At 46.6% G+C, this 21,997-nt stretch overlaps 1 protein-coding gene across 1 annotated transcript in view; it reads left to right on the top strand.

The window, feature by feature from the left end:
- Positions 1-21,997, top strand: part of LOC119932843 (TBC1 domain family member 12-like) — a 106,415-nt gene that overhangs the window by 33,400 nt on the left and 51,018 nt on the right. Inside the window, exons 4-5 of the mRNA XM_038751962.1 lie at positions 10,369-10,484; positions 19,105-19,187. Of these exons, the coding sequence (XP_038607890.1) occupies positions 10,369-10,484; positions 19,105-19,187 (199 nt within the window). The remainder of the gene's footprint in view (positions 1-10,368; positions 10,485-19,104; positions 19,188-21,997) is intronic.

Here is a 21,997-nt window from a genome sequence, read left to right as displayed (position 1 = left end):
CATGTGGAGCTCCCAGTCTAGGTGTGGAAGAGCGTTGACTGGGTTAGGAACAGTACAGGGATAAAGGGGAGTTTTCTCTTGATGGAGTGGGGGTTCAAGAGACTGCATTTGGCTGGAGTTGTGGGGTGGGGTATATGAGGTGGGATGGCATGAGTTGAAGGCAGGATTTGGATGGGGGTGAGCTGATGGGGTTTAAGGCTTTGGGGGCAGGAAAGGACAGGGAGCAGATCAATCAGCAGTGGTAGTTACTGAGCGATTACTATGTGCAGAGCATTGTACTAAGTGCTTGGGAGAGTACAATACAAAAGAATTAACAGATACGTTCCCTGCCCAAAACGAGCTTACAGTCTAGAGGGAATCAGATAATTTGAGAGAGAGGTTTGGTGGAGGTTATGTTGAAGTCCCAGCTTCTAGACTCTCATGGGGAGTAATTGCCCCGGGGGGAGCAAAAGCCGGTTCATAAACTGGCATTTCTGTGGCGTCATAGGTGAAGGAGTTCTAAAAGTAATAATAATAATAATAATAATGGCATTTATTAAGCGCTTACTATGTGCAAGGCACTGTTCTAAGCGCTGGGGGTATACAAGGAGATCAGGTTGCCCCACAGGGGGCTCACAGTCTTCATCCCCATTTTACAGATGAGGTAACTGAGGCCCAGAGAAGTTAAGTGATTTGCCCAAAGTCACACAGCTGACAAGTGGCAGAGCCAGGATTCAAACCCATGACCTCTGACTCCAAAGTCTGTGCTCTTTCCACTGAGCCACGCTGCTTCTGCAAAAAGTAGGGTGGTTGTGAACAAGAGGTCAGTGGCAGAAAAGAGGCACAATAAATAGTTCAGCCTGAGAGAAATAAAATGCAACCTGAGGTATAATGGGAGAAGAAAGTGAATAAGTTCGGAAGGAAAGAGCTGATTTAATGCTTTAAAACCAGTGGACAGGAATTTCTGCTTAACGTGGAGAGAACTAGGCAACAACTGAAAGGTTTTGATAATAGTAATTGTATTTAAGCGCTTACTGTGTGCTAAGTACTGTATTAAGCGTTGGAGTAAATACAAGATAATCAGCTCAAGCATTGTCCCTGTCCAACTTGGGGCTCCCAGACCAAGGGAAAAGGTGAACAGATATTTAGTTTCTTCATCTGTAAAATGGGGATTAAAGTCACACAGTTGGCAAACGGCAGAGCTGGGATTAGAACCCAAGACCTCTGACACCCAGGCTCATGCTCTTTCCACTAGGCCGCACTGATTCTCAAAATTGGGGGTTGGGGGTGTGGGAAGCAGTATGACCTGCAGTATGACCTTGGGCAAGTCACTTAGCCTCTCAGGGCCTCGCTTCCCTCATCTGCAAAATGGGGATTCAGTATCTGTTCTCCCTTAGGCTATGAGCCTTTTAGACTGTGAGCCCACTGTTGGGTAGGGACTGTCTCTATATGTTGCCAATTTGTACTTCCCAAGCGCTTAGTGCAGTGCTCTGCACATAGTAAGCACTCAATAAATACGATTGATGATGATGATGATGATGAGCCCCACCTACCCCATCTACCCCACAGTATCTACCCCAGTGCTTAGCACAGTACTTGGCACATACCCTGCTGGTTCAATCTCTCATCCTATCCCGACTGGATTGCTGCATCAGCCTCCTCTCTGATCTCCCATCCTCCTGTCTCTCCCCACTTCAGTCTATACTTCACGCTGCTGCCTGAATCATCTTTGTGCAGAAACGTTCTGGGCATGTTACTCTCCTCCTCAAAAATCTCCAGTGGCTACCAATCAACCTACGCATCAGGCAAAAATTCCTCACTCCTCGGCTTCAAGGCTCTCCGTCACCTCGCCCCCTCCTACCTCACCTCCCTTCTCTCCTTCTATGGCCCAGCCTGCACCCTCCTCTCCTCTGCCACTAACCTCCTCACTGTGTTTTGTTCTCGCCTGTCCCGCCGTCAACCCCCGGCCCACGTCCTCTCCCTGGCCTGGAATCAATCAATCAATCAGTCGTATTCATTGAGCGCTTACTGTGTGCAGAGCACTGTACTACGTGCTTGGGAATTACAAGTTGGCAACATATAGAGACAGTCCCTACCCAACAGTGGGCTCACAGTCTAAAAGGGGGAGACAGAGAACAAAACCAAACATACTAACAAAATAAAATAAATAGAATAGATATGGACAAGTAAAATAAATAAATAAATAAAGTAATAAGTATGTACAAACATATATACATATATACAGGTGCTGTGGGGAAGGGAAGGAGGTAAGATGGGGGATGGAGAGGGGGAGAGGAAGGAAGGGGCTCAGTCTGGGAAGGCCTGCTGGAGGAGGTGAGCTCTCAGTAGGGCCTTGAAGGGAGGAAGAGAGCTAGCTTGGCGGATGGGCAGAGGGAGGGCATTCCAGGCCCGGGGGATGATGTGGGCCGGGGGTCGATGGCGGGACAGGCGAGAGCGAGGTACGGTGAGGAGATTAGCGGCAGAGGAGCGGAGGGTGTGGGCTGGGCTGGAGAAGGAGAGAAGGGAGGTGAGGTAGGAGGGGGCGAGGTGATGGACAGCCTTGAAGCCCAGGGTGAGGAGTTTCTGCCTGATGTGCAGGTTGATTGGTAGCCACTGGAGATTTTTGAGGAGGGCATTAACATGCCCAGAGCGTTTCTGGACAAAGACAATCCGGGCAGCAGCATGCAGTATGGATTGAAGTGGGGAGAGACACGAGGATGGGAGATCAGAGAGAAGGCTGATGCAGTAGTCCAGACGGGATAGGATGAGAGCCTGAATGAGCAGGGTAGCGGTATGGATGGAGAGGAAAGGGCAGATCTTGGCAATGTTGCGGAGCTGAGACCGGCAGGTTTTGGTGACGGCTTGGATGTGAGGGGTGAACGAGAGAGCGGAGTCGAGGATGACACCAAGGTTGCGGGCTTGTGAGATGGGAAAGATGGTAGTGCCGTCAACAGAGATGGGAAAGTCAGGGAGAGGGCAGGGTTTGGGAGGGAAGACAAGGAGTTCAGTCTTGGACATGTTGAGTTTTAGGTGGCGGGCAGACATCCAGATGGAGATGTCCTGAAGGCAGGAGGAGATGCGAGCCTGGAGAGAGGGGGAGAGAGCAGGGGCAGAGATGTAGATCTGGGTGTCATCAGCGTAGAGACGATAGTTGAAGCCGTGGGAGCGAATGAGGTCACCAAGGGAGTGCGTGTAGATTGAGAACAGAAGGGGACCAAGCACTGAACTTTGGGGAACCCCCACAGTAAGGGGATGGGAGGGGGAGGAGGAGCCTGCAAAAGAGACTGAGAATAAACGACCGGAGAGATAAGAGGAGAACCAGGACAGGACGGAGTCTGTGAAGCCAAGGTCGGATATTGTGTTGAGGAGAAGGGGGTGGTCCACAGTGACAAAGGCAGCTGAGAGGTCGAGGAGGATTAGGATAGAGTATGAGCCATTGGATTTGGCAAGCAGGAGGTCCTTGGTGACCTTTGAGAGGGCAGTTTCCGTGGAATGTAGGGGACAGAAGCCAGACTGGAGGGGGTCGAGGAGAGGGTTGGTGTTGAGGAATTCGAGGCAGCGCGTGTAGACAACTCGTTCAAGGAGTTTGGAAAGGAATGGTAGGAGGGATATGGGGCGATAACTAGAAGGTGAGGTGGGGTCAAGAGAGGGTTTTTTTAGGATGGGAGAGACATGGGCATGTTTGAAGGCAGAGGGGAAGGAACCAGTGGAGAGTGAGCGGTTGAAGATGGAAGTTAAGGAGGGGAGAAGGGATGGAGCGAGAGATTTCATGAGATTCGAGGGAATGGGGTCAGAAGCACAGGTGGCCGGAGCAGCAATTGAGAGGAGGGAGGAGAGCTCCTCTGAGGATACTGCTGGGAAGGATGGGAGAGTAGCAGAGAGTGTTGAGAGCCGGGGGGTTGGAGAAGCGGGGGGGGTGACTTTGGGGAGGTCAGAATGCCCTCCCTCCACACATCCACCAAACTAGCTCTCTTCCTCCCTTCAAAGCCCTACTGAGAGCTCACCTCCTCCAGGAGGCCTTCCCAGACTGAGCCCCCTCCTTCCTCTTCCTCTCCTTCCTCTCCCCCTCCTCCGCCCCCCACCCCCCTCGCCCTACCTCCTTCCCCTCCCCACAGCATCTGTATGTATGTTTGTGCATATTGATTACTCTATTTTACTTGTACATATTTACTATTCTATTTATTTTATTTTGTTAATATGTTTTGTTTTGTCGCCTGTCTCCCCCTTCTAGACTGTGAGCCCGCTGTTGGGTAGGGACCGGCTCTATATGTTGCCAACTTGTACTTCCCAAGCGCTTAGTACGGTGCTCTGCACACAGTAAGCGCTCAATAAATACGAGTGAATGAATGAATGAATGAAGCGCTTAACGAATATCAAAATTAGTATTATGTGTTCATAATGACATTTTAGAAAAAAGGAACTGGGCAGCAAAATGAAATTTGGACTAGAGAAGGAAGGGCCTGGAGATTGGGAAATCAGTGAGGAGGCTGATATCGTCAAGCTGGGATATGCAAAGTGCCTGGTAGCCATTTAAATGGAGTGGATGTCACAGATCCTGGAAATAGAAATGTTGTGGAGGAAGAACTGATGGAATTTGGTGACAGATCAAGTATGGGGCTTGAAAAATAGCCTTAGTTTTATTTACCAGATGTGGTAACAGAGGCACAGAGAAGCGAAGTGACTTGCCCAAAGTCACGCAGCAGACTAGTGGTGGTGGAGCCAGAATTGGAACCAAGGTCCTTTTGACACCCAGGATTGTGCTCTCCATTGACACCCCGGACTGTGCTTCTCGGTCCCCTTCTCTTCTCATGCCATACCCTTTCTCAGGGAGCACATCTACTTACTCAGGTGCAGTTTCCACCATTTTGCAGATAACTCTGAAATGTATATCTCTAACCTTTTGGCCTCTCACCTGACCTACAGTTTCATATCTCTTGCCTCTAGGGCATCTTCATTTGGAGGCACACTTCACCCCTCTAATGCCAGCCTATTCACTGTACCTCAGTCTTTCCTGTCTTGCTGCTGACCCATGCCCGTGTCCTGCCTCTCGCTTGTAATGCTGTCCGTGTTCATATCAGTCGATCACTCTCTTCACCCTCAAAGCCCTATTAAAGCCTTACCCTACTAAGCCCTCCTTTCCTTTTCTCCCACTCCCTTCTGTGTCACCCATGCACCTGGATTTGCCTCCTGTGTTCTCTCCTCCCTCAGCCCCACAGATCTTATGTACATATCAGTAATTTATATTCATTCATTCATTCAATCATTTGTTGAGCGCTTACTGTGTGCAGAGCACTGTATAAGCGCTTGAGAAGTACAAAACAGCAACATATAGAGATGGTCCCTACCCAACAACGGGCTCACAGGCTAGAAGAGGGGCAAGTAGATAGGTGTCAATACCATCAGAATAAATAGAATTATAGCTATATACACTTCATTAATAAAATAAATATAGTAAATATGTCCAAATGAAATAGAGTAATAAATATGCACAAATATATACAAGTTCTGTGAAGAGGGGCAGGGGGTAGGGCTGAGGGAGGGGGGCGATGGGGAAGGGAGGAGGAGAGGAAAAAGGGGGGCTCAGTCAGGGAAGGCCTCCTGGAGCTCTCAGTAGGGCTTTGAAGGGAGAAAAAGAGCTACTTTGGCGGATGTGTGGAGGGAGGGCATTCTAGCCCAGAGGAAGGATGTGGGCCAGGGGTCGATGACGGGACAGGCGAGAATGAGGCATAATGAGGAGGTTAGCGGCAGAGGAGCGGAGGGTGCGGGCTGGGCTGTAGAAAGAGAGAAAGGGGGTGAGGTAGGAGGGGGCGAGGTGATGGAGAGCCTTGAAGCTAAGAGTGGGTAGTTTTTGCTTGATTCGAAGGTTGACAGGCAACCACTGGTGATTTTTGAGGAAGGGAGTGACATGCCCAGAGTGTTTCTGTACAGAGATAATCCGGGCAGCAGAGTAAATTATAGACTGAAGTGGGGAGAGACAGGAGGATGAGAGATCAGAAAGGAGGCTGATGCAGTAATCCAGTTGGGATAGGATGAGAGATTGAACCAGCAAGGTACTGGTTTGGATGGAGAGGAAAGGGCAGATCTTGGTGATGTTAATGTTTGTCTTCCCTACTAGACTGTCGTGGTCAGGGAACTTGTCTACCAACTCTGTATTATATCCATCAATAGTATTATAATCTCCTAAGTACTTTGTACAGTGCACTGCACTCAGGAAGCACTCAATAAATATGATTAACATTCAGTAGCCATTGAAGCTGCCACCAAACTGATCCACTTATATCCCGCTTTGACTACTGCAGCAGCCTCCTCACTGACCTCCCTGCCTCCTGTCTCTTCCCACTCCAATCCTTACTTCACTCTGCTGCCCGGATCATTTTTCTGAGAAATCTCCCTACTTCTTAAAAACTTCATCCCCATCACACAGAAACTCGTTATTATCGGCTTTAAAGCACCCAGTCAGCTCTTCCCCTCCTACCTTACCTCACTGATTTCTTACTGCACACCAACCCACATACTTGTCTCCGCTAACACCAACCTACTCCTCACTGTATCTCGTTCTTGCTTATCTCACTACCGACCCCTTGCACACATCCTCCCTCTGGGCTGGATCTCTCTCCTCCTCCTTCATAAAATCTCCAAGAGATGTTCCCTGACTAATCCTTCATTTCCTGTACTCTGTCCCTTCTGCATCACCGATCTACTTGAATCCGGACCCTGTGTAAGCACTTGAGGTTTACCTCAGCTTCAGCCCCATAGTACTTCTGTGCATAGTCATAATTTATTTTAATGTCTCTCTCTCCTAATCAATCAGTCAATCAAATTGTATTTATTGAGCGCTTACTGTGTGCAGAGCACTGTACTAAGCGCTTGGGAAGTACAAGTTGGCAACATATAGAGACGGTCCCTAGCCAACAGTGGGCTCACAGTCTAGAAGGGGGAGACAGAGAACAAAACAAAACATATTAACAAAATAAAATGAATAGAATAGATATGTACAAGTAAAATAAATGAATAGAGTAATAAATATGTACAAACATATATACATATATACAGGTGCTGTGGGGAAGGGAAGGAGGTAAGGCGGGGGGATGGAGAGGGGGAGGAGGGGGAAAAGAAGGAGAGGGCTCAGTCTGGAAAGACCTCCTGGAGGAGGTGAGCTCTCAGTAGGGCCTTGAAGGGAGGAAGAGAGCTAGCTTGGCGGATGTGGGGAGGGAGGGCATTCCAGGCCAGGGGGATGATGTGGGCCGGGGGTCGACGGCGGGACAGGCGAGAACGAGGCACGGTGAGGAGATTAGCGGCAGAGGAGTGGAGGGTGCGGGCTGGGCTGTAGAAGGAGAGAAGGGAGATGAGGTAGGAGGCACTAGCATCCTTCCCGTCTCACAAGCCCGCAACCTTGGTGTCATCCTCGACTCCGCTCTCTCATTCACTCCTCACATCCAAGCCGTCACCAAAACCTGCCGGTCTCAGCTCCGCAACATTGCCAAGATCCGCCCTTTCCTCTCCATCCAAACCGCTACCCTGCTTGTTCAGGCTCTCATCCTATCCCGTCTGGACTACTGCATCAGCCTTCTCTCTAATCTCCCATCCTCGTGTCTCTCCCCACTTCAGTCAAATACTTCATGCTGCTGCCCGGATTGTCTTTGTCCAGAAACGCTCTGGGCTTGTTACTCCCCTCCTCAAAAATCTCCAGTGGCTACCAATCAATCTGTGCATCAGGCAGAGACTCCTCACCCTGGGCTTCAAGGCTCTCCATCCCCTCGCCCCCTCCTACCTCACCTCCCTTCTCTCCTTCTCCAGCCCAGCCCGCACCCTCCGCTCCTCCACCGCTAATCTCCTCACCGTACCTCGTTCTCACCTGTCCCGACATCGACCCCCGGCCCACGTCATCCCCCGGGCCTGGAATGCCCTCCCTCTGCCCATCTGCCAAGCTAGCTCTCTTCCTCCCTTCAAGGCCCTACTGAGAGCTCACCTCCTCCAGGAGGCCTTCCCAGACTGAGCCCCTTCCTTCCTCTCCCCCTCGACCCCCTCTCCGTCCCCCCCATCTTACCTCCTTCCCTTCCCCACAGCACCTGTATATATGTATGTATGTTTGTACATATTTACTCTATTTATTTATTTATTTTACCTGTACATATCTATTCTATTTATTTTATTTTGTTAGTATGTTTGGTTTTGTTCTCTGTCTCCCCCTTTTAGACTGTGAGCCCAGTGTTGGGTAGGGACTGTCTCTATATGTTGCCAACTTGTACTTCCCAAGCACTTAATACAGTGCTCTGCACACAGTAAGCGCTCAATAAATACGATTGATTGATTGATTGAGGGGGTGAGGTGATGGAGAGCCTTGAAGCCGAGGGTGAGGAGTTTCTGCCTAGTAGATTGTGAGCTCCTTGTGGGCACGGAATGTGTCTACCAACTCTCCCAAGTGCTTAGTACAGTTCTCTGTACTCAGTAAGTGCTCAATAAATAGGATTGATTGATTAACATGTTTGAAACAGCATTTCACATGTCTTCTCCTAAATCCATTCTTCCTCCTAACTTTCTCATCTCAGCCTACAATCACTACAGTCCTGTCTGTCCCCAGAAGCCTGCAACTTCCTTCTGACCTCCAACTTTCACATTCAGTTCTTTCCTTTCATATCCTGCCAGTTCTTTCTGGCACAGCATTTCTCACCCCAACACTCTTTTCTGATCATGGCTAGATTATTGCATCAGCCTCCTCCCTGGTCTCCCACCTATGCCACACACTGCTCAATGGAACATCTTCCTGAAGCATTGCTTGGCTCACATCTTTTTCTCTCCTCAAAGCCCTGCACTGGCTCTCTGTCTCCCTGCATCAAACAGAAACCTCCCCAGTCACCTTTAGAGCTCTCTACTAACTCTTCCCACCACACCTATTTGCGCTCTTTACCCTCTATTACCCGACCTACTCTCATCATTCTTCCCAAGCCAACAATCTAGCTGTACCTCACTCTTGTCTCTCCCACTCCTTTCCCCTTCCTCATGCCCTTTCCCCAGTTTGGAGCTTCTTCTTTCCCCAAATCTGACAGACTACGGCTTTCCCCATATTCAAAGCCCTCCTAAAATCTCACCTTCTGCAACAGGCTTTCCCTGATTTGTTTCCCAGCTGCCCTCAGTTAACTGTAGCACTTATGAATGCATTTATATCCATCCTCAGAACTCACTTGTTTGTTCAATTTGTTTTGATCACCCTAATTATAAATGTGTGTATGTATATTTCCCCCATTAGTGTGTAAGCACGCGGTGGGCGGGGAATGTCACTTCTTTATTATTTTCATCTCAGGTGCCTAGTACCGAGCACTGCCTCACTCTCATCCCTCTGTACCTTTTGTGACCTTAATCCAATTCTCTCACCCCGTCTCTTGTTTCAGTGTATTCTCAATCAAATGTCCAGTCACATTCCCAGGCATTAGCATTTTGCAGAAGTGAATTTTGAGCTATGGATGAATTCAGACTGAGGTTTTTATGGGTCAGAATAAGGAAAGCATATCTTTCACCTCCAGGGCAAGGCACCAGCCAACTATATTGAGGGAAGAAGGGAGTTAAGAACACTCCCTGAAACCAGAGGCAAGAAGGGAAAAGAGAAGAGAAGCAGCATGGCTCAGTGGAAAAGAGCACGGGCTTTGGAGTCAGAGGTCATGGGCTCAAATCCTAGCTCCGCCAATTGCCAGCTGTGTGACTTTGGGTAAGTCACGTAACTTCTCTGTGCCTCAGTTACCTCATCTATAAAATGGGGATTAAGACTCTGAGCCCCCCTGGAACAACCTGATCACCTTGTAACTTCCCCAGCGCTTAGAACAGTGTTTTGCACATAGTAAATGCTTAATAAATGCCATTATTATTACTATTATTATTATTAAAAGGCTGGAATGAAGTTTTGCTGTTTTATTCATAAATGGTATTTAAGTGCTTGCTCTGTAGTAAGTGCTGGGGCAGATACAAGCTAATCAAGTTGGACACAGTCCATGTCCCACATGGGGCTCAGTCTTGATCCCCAGTTTACAGTTGAGGTAACTGAGGCTCAGAGAAGTTAGGTGACTTGCCCAAGGACACACAGCGGAGAAATGGCAGAGCAGGGATTGGAACCCAGGTCCTTCTGATTCCCAGGCCCTTGCTATATCCACTAGGCCACTTCTGCTTGGAAAGGAAGTGAAGCACAGACCAGTTGGAAGCTTTAACAGTATAAATTTGCCTTATGGGTTGCAGACTTAGCATTGATAAATTAGGTTGCCAAAATAATCTACTAATTGTATTTTTATTGTGATGAATGTAAATGTCAAGTGAATTAATTCCTTCTAGTGGATAATTACAATAATATAAAAATTGTGTTGGTAACTAACTTAATTAATTAATGTATGTATTTTTGTTTAGGAGTACGAAGCACGAACAGGAAGGACATTCAAACCTCCACTTCAGTACACAAGGCGTAAACATTTTGAATATGAGCCACTTTCAACCACAGCCCTTATACTTGAGGATCGCCCAGCGTAAGTATTCTAATAATGATCAAGGAAAATTTTCAGATATAAAATTTAATGCATTTCCTTTCACGTAGACAGATCTATAATATAATAAAATGCTTATTGAGAATTTTTTAGCACTTCTTTAGGGCAAAGTTTGTGTCTTACTTGCTTTTATTATATGAAGACAGTGCTGTGCTCGTTAAATGCTTTTGGAATAAAGTCACTCAGAAATATGTTAACCCTTTAGAGATGTATTTCAGATGATGACTGTTTTTCCCGTTAGCCAAGAAATGAAGCACCCAAAGTATTTTAATTCCTTAGAAACTTTTAGTTGACAGACTTGTCGACAGAGGGCTCATCCTGAAAATAGCCTTGACTATTCTCTCAAGAATCTGCAACTTTCAGAAGACCCTCCCCAAAATGAAAGAGACAGTTACACAAGTTAAACAAACATTAAATTAGCTTAATACTTAAAAATGTCTGTGGTATTTAAGGCTTGTTTTGTGCCAGGCACTGTAGTAATAATAATAATAATATTAATAATGATGGCATTTGTTAAGCGCGTTCTGTGTGCAAAGCACTGTTCTAAGTGCTGGGGAGGATACAAGGTGATCAGGTTGTCCCACAGGGGGCTCACTGTCTTCATCCCCATTTTACAGATGAGGTAACTGAGGCACAGAGAAGTTAAGTGACTTGCCCAAAGTCACACAGCTGACAATTGGCGGAGCGAGGATTCGAACCCATGACCTCTGACTCCCAAGCCCATACTCGTTCCACTGAGCCACGCTGCTTACTAAGGTAGATGCAAGATAAGCAGATCGGGCACAAGTCCCATGCCATACAGGGCATGCAGTCTAGGGGGAAGGAAGAGCAGGATTTTAATCCCCATTTTACAGATGAGGAATTTGAGGCAAAGAGAAGTTAAGTGAGTTGCCTCTGGTCATCCAACAGGCAAATGGCGGAGCCCAAATTGGAATCCAGGTTCTTGACTCCGTGTTCTGTGTTTTTCATGCGCTGCTTCTGTACTAAAATAAGCCACTTTAACACACATAGCTTACTCAAATGTGAAGACGTAATTATGAAATTATGATTGTGGAGAGAGAAGGGGAGGGAAAGAGAATGGAAGAGAAAAACAGTCAGTTCCTGCTCTCTCTCCCTCTGTTTCTGTTCAAGAAGGTGGTACACTTTAAACACATTTAAGATTTGAGAAGCACACATTTGAGAAGCGGCGTGGCTCAGTGGAAAGAGCACGGGCTTTGGAATCACAGGTTCAAATCCCGGCTCTGCCGGTTGCCAGCTGTGTGACTCTGGGCAAGTCACTTAACTTCTCTGGGCCTCAGTTACCTCATCTGTAAAATGGGGATTAAAACTGTGAGACCCCTGTGGGACAACCTGATCACCTTGTAACCTCCCCAGCGCTTAGAGCAGTGCTTTGCACATAGTAAGCGCTTAATAAATGCCATTATTATTATTATTTATGATAGTTGGTAAATATTAGTCATGGTTCAGACTGTAGGGGTAAAACACGCCGGAGGAGAAGAGGCGTTAGAATAGGGGATGGATTTGGAGGGACAGGCTCAATGAAGTAGGTAGGTCTAAAATAATTCACAGCAGGAATACTTATCAATTGTGTGAGCAGTGGGAGTGAGGTGGGTTGGTAGGAAACTTCTTGGAATTGAATTCAGGCATACTTCAGGATGCATGTGTGATGTGTTCCTTAAAAACATGGGTGAGTTGTGAAATGTCATATTATGGGAGATGATTTCCCCTAGACTTAAATGTAATGTGTTAATTTCCTGCTCCAGAGCCACCCCCAACCTAGCTATCAAGCCCTTTCAGGGAGTTCAGAAGCATAGTGCAGATCTATTCAAATATCTGCTAGGGAAAAGGAGACGATGGCTAGCTAATTAGGAAAGAAGATCCCAGCCACCTTAATCCTGACCTCTTACTGTGATTCCAGTAATTCTTGAGTGACTATTTCTAGGACTTGGAACGATGTGTAAAGTGTGTTAAATTGAGTTTGCAAGTTTTGTTGCTGTTCCCTCGTGTTTCTTGTTCTTGACATGCTGCAGAGACCATGTCCACTGTGCCATGCTGTGTTCTGAAGCCACACTGTGGTTCTGAAAGGGTTCAGTTGATGATATTCTTGAGTAGCTGATCCAGGAATACTCTTGCCAGCCCAGGAAAGTAACGAGATAAGTTCTTGATAATTACTGCAATTGGATCTTTCGCCTTTGAAAGTGGCGATGGTAGCATCTTTGAGACCCTGTGCCATCTACTCAGTGTTCCATATGTTGTGTTTGAAATAGGATGGTCCCGTCACGTTTTTAGACCTCAGAAGATGTGCCGTCATACCCAGATGCTTTGCCATTTTTCCTGGCTCTGATTCCTGCAGCAATTAATTCCTCAATATTTGGGGCCAGGGCTGCTGACTTAATTCTGATTGTGGGAGCAAACCTGGGTTGGGATTTTGAGGTTGCTCCACCAACACTCAGCCCTGGGTCTTCTCCACAGTGCATTTCTTCCACTCTTGTGCAGGAAAGCACTGCTGGCAGAAATGTAGACACCAGACTAACCTCATCCATCCTAAGTTGATCCTTGTCTGCCTGTAATTCTGCCCTCTTGTCCATCTGGCGACAATACTTCTCCATCCTTATTGACTCTCATGCTCTTTGCCTGCTTAGGGTTTTCATTCATTCATTCAGTCATATTTATTGAGTGCTTACTGTGTGCAGAGCACTTGTACTTGGGAAGTACAAGTCGGCAACGTATGGAAACGGTCCCTACCCAACAACGGGCTCACTAGTCTAGAAGGTAAAACTTCTGAGACTTTTGAGTCCTTCTTCAAATGCTCCCCCCACCTCCGATCTCATGCCCTTAATGACCTGGCCACGTACTTCATAGAAAAAATTGAACCATTAGACATGGCCCTGAAATCACCTCTGCTCCTCTACGGTCCCTTCCTCTTCCAACCCTCTTTTTGACCATCCCAGTCTCAAGTGGAGGTCTCCTGTCTCCTGCCTCCTCTCAAAGTCTACCCTCTCCACCCGTGCTTCTGACTCCATACCTTCTCACCTTATCAAAGCCATTTCTCCCTCCCTTCTTTTCTACCTGAGGGCCATCTTCAACACCTCACTTTCCAATGGTTCTTTCTCCTCTGCTTTCAAGGTTGCTCATATCTCCTATCCCATTGCCCGCCTATGATTCCTTTCCAAACTTTTCATACAGATAGTTTACCCTCACTGCCTCCAGTCAGTCAGTCATATGTATTTATTGAATGCTCACTGTGTGCAGAGCATTGTATTAAACACTTGGGAGAGTACAATACAACAGTAAATTGACATATTTCCTGTCCACAGCAACCATACAGACTAGAGGGGGAGATAGACATTAATATAAATAAATCAATTACAGATATGTACGTAAGTGCTGTGGGACTGGGGTGGGGTGTGAATAAAGGAAACAGGGTGATGCAGAAAGGAGTGGGAGAAAATGAAAGGCAGGCTTAGTCAGGGAAGACCTCGTGGAGGAGATGTGCCTTCAGTGGGGCTTTAAAGTAGGGGAGAAATTGTCTGTCGGATATGAGAAGGGAGGGCGTTCCAGGCCCGAGGTAGGATGTAAGTGAGATGTCAGCAGCACAGTAGACAAGGTCCAGGTACAGCGAGAAGGTTGGCATTAGAGGAGTGAAGTGTGCGGGCTGGGTTGTAGTAGGAGAGTTCCTCAAACTCTCTCCTGGACTCCTGCAGTCTGGATTCTTTCCCGTCCACTTCATTGAAAGTGCCCTCTCTAAGGTGACCGACTGCCTTCTTGCCTAATTTAATGGCCATTACTCCATCCTAATCTTCCTCAACTTCTCTGATTGCCATCGGCACTGTGGATCAGTTGCTTCTAGTGGAAACATTATCTGACTGTGGCTTCACCAACACTGACCTCTCCTGGTTTTCCTCCTGTCTATCTGGACACTCCTTTTCATCATCAATCGTATTTATTGAGCGCTTTCTATGTGCAGAGCACTGTACTAAGCACTTTTCAGTCTCTTTCTCAGGCTCCTCTTTGGCCTCCCACCCTGTAACTGTGGAGGTGCCCCAGGTTCAGTTCTGTGACCCCTTGTAGTCTCAATTAATTGGATTTATTCAGTGCTTACTGTGTGTAGAGCACTAGACTAATTACTTGGGAGAGTACAATATGACATTTGGTAGCCACATTCCCTGCCCACAATGAGCCTACAGTCTAGAGAGGAGACAGACATTAATATAATTAAAAATATATTACAGATACGTGCTAAGTGCTGTGGGACTGACGGAGGGGTGAATAAAGGGAACAAACCCAATTGTAAGGGCAGCGCAGAAGGAAGCAAGAGAAGAGGGAATGAGGGCTTAGTCAGCGAAGGCTTCTTGGAGGATATGTGTCTTCAAACAGGCATTGAAGTTGAGGATATGAAGAGGGAGTGCATTCTTAGACCAGAAGCAGGATGTGGGTGAGAGGTCCACGGTGAGGTAGGTGAGATCGAGGTTGGTTGAGTAGGTTGGCATTAGAGGAGTGAAATGTTCAGGCTGGATTGTAATAGGAGAGGTAGTGAGGTGAGGTAGGAGGGGGCTCTGTCAGTCATTTGTATTTATTGAACACTTTCTGTGTGCTAAGCCCTTGGTAGAGTACAGTATAGCAATATAACAGACATATTCCCCCCACAATGAGCTTACAGTCTATAGGGTGAGACAGACATATAGATATGTCTGTAAATAAATGTTACAAATATGTATATAAATGCTGTGAGGCTGGGAGGGAGTATGAATGAAGGGAGCAAGTCAAGGTGACTTAGAAGGAAGTGGGAGAAGAGAAAAGGAGGGCTCAGTCAGGGAAGGCCCCTTGGAGGAGATGTGCGTTCAGTAAGGTTTGAAGGTGGAGAGAGTGTCTGTTGGATATGAGGAGGGGAGGGTGTTCCAGGCCAGAGGCAGGGCATGGGCGAGAGGTCAGCAGTGAGATAGATGAGAATGATGTACAGTGAAGAGGTTAGCATTAGAGGAGTGAAATGTGTGGGCTGGGTTGTAAGAGAGTAGCAAGGTGAGGGTAGGAAGGGGCAAGGTGATTGAATGCTTTAAAGCTGATGATTAGGAGTTTGTGTTGGATGCGGAGGTGGATGGACAACCACCAAAGTTTCTTGAGTGGGGAAGCGTGTCCTGAACATTTTTGTAGAAAAATGACCTGGGCAGTAGAGTGAAGTGTGGACTGGAGTGGAGAGAGATAGGAGGTTGGGAGGTCAGCAAGAAGGCTGATATGTAATCAAGGCAGGACACGATAAGTAATTGGCGTGGTAGCAGTTTGGATGAAGAGGAAAGGTGATGGAGTGCTTTAAAGCCAATGGTTAGGAGTTTCCGTTTGGTGTGGAGATGTATGGGCAGCCACTTGAGGTTCAGTCAATCATTGGAATTTAGGGAGCACATGCCATGTACAGATCACTGTACTAAGTGCTTGGAAGAGTACAATACAACAGAATTAGCAGACACACTCCCTGCCAGGTTCTTGAGGAGTGGGGAAACATGGACTGAACGTTTCTGTAGATAAGTGATCCAAGCAGCAGAGTGACGTGTGGGCTGGAGTGTGGAGATACAGGAGGCAGCGAGGTCATCAAGGAGACTGATGCAGTAATCAAGGTGGGATCGGATAAGTGCTTGGGTTAGCTTGGTAGCACTGTTACTGACCACGGAGTCAGATACGAAATTTATCAGGTGGGACGCTGTTCCCACGCCATATGGATCTCAAGGGTCTAAGTGAGAGGGAGAACAGCTAGCTGTCTTATCCCTGTTTCTATAGATGAGGAAGTTGAGTTACAAAGCAGGCAAGTGGCAGCACTCAGAATTAAAGGCCAGGTCCCACCTCTCTCTATTCAACTCCATATTGAATCTGTCACCAAATCCTGTCAGTTCAACCTTCACAATATCACTGAAATCCACCCTTTCCTTTCCAATCAAACTGCTACCATATTGATCCAAACACTTATCCTGTCCCACCTTAATTACTGCATGGGCCTCATTCATTCACTCAGTTGTATTTATAGAGTGCCTACTGTGTGCTGGCTTCCATATCGACCTTCCTGTGTTGCCTTCCCCGCCTTCACGCCTCACTTCATTCTGCTGCCCAGATCATTTTTCCACCAAACAGTTCTATCCATGTTTCCCCACTCCTCAAAAACCTCTAGTGGCTGCCCATCCATCTTCAAGTCAAACAGAAACTCCTTACTGTTGGCTTAAAAGTACTCAATCACCTTACCCCCTTTTATCCTACCCCACTGATTTCCTACTACAGCCCAGCTCGCACACTTCACTTCTCTGTACCTCAAGCTCCTCTGTCTTGCCACCAACTCCTTGTAGGCGTTGATTCTATGTTTCCTCTAGGTGAATTATTTTGTAGCTATTGTGTTATATTTATAATATTTTAAATGTACTTTTATTTTTAATTTAATTTGAATTTATTTACATTTAATTTAATACGAAAATATTATTTTATAAATGGATTTTGGAGCAAATTAGACCAAAGTGGTCTTTGGAAGGCCAGATGATTCGACGTAGATTAGCATATTTTGGACACATAATCGGGAAGACTGACTTTCTGGAGAAGACACTAGTGCTAGGAAAAGTCCAGGGAAAACATAGAAGGCCAGCAGCTAGATGGATAGAGACCATAACAACGATAACGAAAGAACCATTAGAAAGGTTACGGATTATGGCAGAGGACAGGACGTTCTGGAGAAAGTATATTCATGAAGTCACTATGAATTGGAAACGACTCAATGGCACTTAATGATAAAAATAAAAATAATAATTTACAGGGAATCCCCCCCCCCCCCCCCCCCCCCCCCCCCCCCCCCCCCCCCCCCCCCCCCCCCCCCCCAACCTTGGTTATGTTCTCACTGGACGTAAGGTTGCCCTTTTATTTCTATCTTTGAGCCTCTGGGGCAGGGATTGGGGTGCACCATGGCACCTTGGTAAGAATGCTTAAAGGCTGGGACTAGGGGATGGGGGTTGCGGAGAGCATGCCACAGAAACCTGCTGTGGCAGCAGCTCGTAGGCATTTCCTCGAGGCTGTGTTCCAGGACGGGAACTGGGGGCCGCACCATGGTACCTCAGTGTCAGTTTTGTCAGGGTGTTAAGGCGTTTGTCAGTTTTTACTTCATCAGCCTCCACTTCCTCTTCTCTCTGGCCCTTATATGTTGGATAGGGTCAGAAAGATAGGTTTGTTTGAGAGGACTCCATAACTGAGAAAGCAGTTATTATTAATCCTAGTCTGTGTTTTAAAAAGAGGTTTGTACTTGATGTCATCAAGTTATCGTAATAAAATATCTATCTGTATGTAACTGGTTTGTATTTCAGTTTGATGTGTATTTTGTATTCAATTGATTGAGCTGTATCAGGTGTATACAATTAATATTCATTCAATCGTATTGAACGCTTACTGTGTGCAGAGCACTGTACTAAGTGCTTGGGAAGTACAAGTTGGCAACATATAGAGACGGTCCCTACCCAACAGCGGGCTCACAGTCTAGAAGGGGGAGACAGACAACAAAACAAAACATATTAACAAAATAAAATAAATAGAATAGTAAATATGTACAAGTAAAATAAATAGAGTAATAAATATGTACAAACATATATACAAATATATATACAATTGTATTGTATTAAACTGGCTTGTATTTCAGAGATTAGAGGGTACCTTTGCTGCTATTTAGATTTGTCATCAAGCCAGGGCATATTCTGCTTTTTGGGGATGCCTACTTTCCTTGAAATTTCGAAGCGTTTTTTAGTAGGTAATCCTTTTTTGGTATTTCCACTTAACCCACCACAGAACCGAGAACTCCCTTCTCTCAAGAAAGTGGGAAGAAAATCCCTTTTCAAGAGTCTGCCATCACTTCATGGCAAAAGAAGTTTCCTAACCTCATTGTGAGCAGGGAACATGTCTACCAACTCTGTTATATTGTACATTGTACTCTTATAAGCACTTAATGCAGTGTTCTGCACACAGTAAGTGCTCGGTAAATACGATTGATCCTAAAGTCATCCACAGATTAGGCTCCTGGTTCATCTGAAGCTTAGAGAATGCTTACCACTGTTGTTACATTCCTGGGATGCCCCAAACTTAGCTGAATAGGAAGAAATAAGTGATAATCGTTTTCTTGGCTATGAGTGGCCCTGGAGTGTCCCACCCTCAAGTTTCCTGGGTGTGCTGAAATGGCAGTTCTCTGCATGGATTAGAGAGAGGAAAGGTTTAAAGACATTTTTTCTTTCCTGTTAATCAACTGCCTGTTATGTCTGTTTGTGTCCTGCCCTTTCTCGCCTCCTCCTCCTGTCTCCAAGCCAATGGGTACAAGTCTGCAGCAACCCAGAGGGGCTGGAAAGAGAATTCAGGGGAGGTCACTTGCCAAATTCAAAATGTGTTCACCAAGCCTTACTTGGGAAACAAATAATAAAAAGAGCATGTAAAATGACTTTGATCTGACATCCTGTTACGAGTACTTCAGCTTCAGATCTCTGGATTTTTGAAAACTTCTTAATTTGCTTTCCCTTCTAAAAATGATTGCAAAGGAGGGAAAAAGGAATAAAATTTGCTTTTTTTAAACTTGAATTAAGTAAAGAATTTTCTTTTTCAGAAATCTTCCTGCTAAATCAGTAGAGGAAACTTTACGTCACCGGCAAGAGTATGAGGAGATGGTGGCAGAGGCTAAAAGGCGAGGTATGAAGTCATGGAACTAAAACCAGAGCAGAACATTGTTGTATAATTAATTTGCGTAGGCACTGAATTTGAAGAAATTAAGGCCAAATCAAAAACTCATTCAAATGAAATAATTTTCTCTGTTTTCACTCCTGTATGTGAGGGAGGCAAAAGAGGTTATAACCAGATATTGAGACAGCTACCTGCCCAGCACCTCTCCCCGCCCCCCCCCAAAAAAACCAAACAAAAAAACTACCCATCCAGCCCGACACTAAGTTTTGAAGAGTATACCCACAGTCAGGCTGGAGAAGCAGATCTCTTTCTACCTACTAGGTGGCTGCCTGTGTACCCTTTTCCATTCCTCCAGTTGGCACTTCACCAGCTGCCTTGCCTGCTTTCTTCATTCTTTGTCCTCAACATATCCAGGGTCTGCCCCTTCCTCTCCATCCAGTCTGTAAGTCATGGTTCTCAGTCCTCAAATTCTCCAATGCTTCCCTATTTCTCTCTGCACCAAGCAGTGACTCCAGCAACTGACTTAAAAGAACCCAATCAGTTCTCTTTCTCCTATTTCCACTCTCTTTTTGGTACTACTTTCTGTTTTGCACTCTTCATTCCTTTCAAGGAAGTCCAGTCAGGCTGTCAATCCTATTTATTGAGGGCATACAGTGCGCAAAGCTCTATACTAAGCGCTTGGGAGTGTACAATATAAGACACAGTCCCTTCTCAAATCCAGTTTACAGTCTAGAGGGAGAGACAGACGTAAATAAAATTACAGATACATACATAAGTGCTGTGGGGCTGGAAGGGGGGATGAATAAAGGGAGCAAGTCAGGGCGATGCAGAAGGGCGTGTGAGAAGAGGAAAGAAGGGCTTAGGAAAGGCCTCTTGGAGGAGATATGCCTTCACTAAGGCTTTGAAGGTGGGGAGAGTAATTGTCTGTTGGATATGTGAAGGAGGACATTTGAGGCCAGAGGCAGGACATGGGTGAGATGTTGGTGGCTAGATAGACAAGACAGGGACTTGTCTTAGCATTAGAGGAACAAAGTGTGCAGTCTGGGTTATAGTAGGAGATTAGCAAGATGAGGTAAGAGGGAGCAAGGTGATTGGGTGCCCATCATACCTGTCAGCTGTTCTGTACATTTAACTCCTTTCTCAGGCTTCCTGTTCCTCCCCCTCCTCTATCCCTCACCCCCAACGATCTAGCCTCCTACTTCATTAGTAAAATTAACTCCATCAGGTCTGAGCTCCCCAAAGTCACCCCTCCCCCTTCTCCATCTCCTCCCCACCCCCCCGCTCTCAACTCTCTCTGCTACTCTTCCATCCTTCCCAGCAGTATCTTCAGGTGAGATCTCCTCCCTCCTCTCAAGTGCTACTCCATCCACCTGTGCTTCAGAGCCCATTCCCTCTCATCTTATGAAATCTCTTGCCCCTTCACCCCTCCCCTTCTTAACTTCCATCTTCAACCGCTCACTCTCCACTGATTCCTTCCCCTCTGCCTTCAAACATGATGATGGTGATGGCATTTGTTAAGCACTTACTATGTGCAAAGCACTGTTCTAAGCCCTGGGGGGATACAAGGTGATCAGGTTGTCCCATGTGGGGCTCACAGTCTTAATCCCCATTTTACAGATGCGGGAACTGAGTCTCAGAGAAGTGACTTGCCCAAGGTCACACAGCAGACAGGTGGTGGAGCCAGGATTAGAACTCATGACCTCTGACTCCCAAGCCCAGGCTCTTTCCACTGAGCCACGCTGCTTCTGTGACATGCCCACGTCTTCCCCATCCTAAAAAAACCCTCTCTTGATTCCACCTCCCCTTCTAGTTATCGCCCTATCTCACTCCTACCCTTCCTTTCCAGACTCCTAGAACAAGTCGTCTACACTCGCTTCCTCGAATTCCTTAACGCCAACTCTCTCCTTGACTTCCTCCAATCTGGCTTCCGTCCCTTACACTCCACAGAAACTGTCCTCTCAAAGGTCACCGGTGACATCCTTCTTGCCAAATCCAATGGCTCCTACCCTCTCCTAATCCTGCTTGACCTCTCAGGTGCCTTCGACACTATGGATCACCCCCTTCTCCTCAACACGCTATCCAATCTTGGCTTCACAGACTCCGTCCTCTTCTGGTTCTCCTCTTATCTCTCCAGCCGTTCATTCTCAGTCTCCTTTGCGTGCTCCTCCTCCCCCTCCCATCCCCTCACTGTAGGGGTTCCTCAAGGGTCAGTTCTTGGTCCCCTTCTGTTCTCTATCTACACTCACTCCCTTGGTGAACTCATTCGCTCCCACGGCTTCAACTATCATTTCTACACTGGTGAAACCCAATCTACATCTCTGCCCTTGCTCTCTGTCCCTCCCTCCGGGCTCGTGCCTCCTTCTGCCTCAGGACATCTCCATCTGGATGTCTGTCCACTATCTAAAACTCAGTATGTCCAAGACTGAACTCCTTATCTACCCTCCCAAACCCTGTCCTTTCCCTAACTTTCCCGTCACTGTAGACGGCACTGCCATCCTTCTCATCTCACAAGCCCGCAACCTTGGTGTCATCTTTGACTCCTCTCTCTGGGGTACCCCACACATCCAATCTGTCACCAAAACCTGCTGGTGTTACCTCCACAACATCGCCAAGATCCACCTTTTCCTCTCCATCCAAACTGCTACCTTGCTGGTTCAATCTCTCATCCTGTCCCAACTGGATTACTGCATCAGCCTCCTCTCTGATCTCCCATCCTCCTGTCTCTCCCCACTTTAGTCTATAATTCACTCTGCTGCCCGAATTATCTTTGTACAGAAACGCTCTGGGCATGTTACTCCTCTCCTCAAAAATCTCCAGTG

The sequence above is a fragment of the Tachyglossus aculeatus genome, chromosome 10, assembly GCF_015852505.1.
Source record: "Tachyglossus aculeatus isolate mTacAcu1 chromosome 10, mTacAcu1.pri, whole genome shotgun sequence".
Lineage (NCBI taxonomy): Eukaryota > Metazoa > Chordata > Mammalia > Monotremata > Tachyglossidae > Tachyglossus > Tachyglossus aculeatus.
This window is presented reverse-complemented; position numbering and strand designations above follow the sequence as displayed.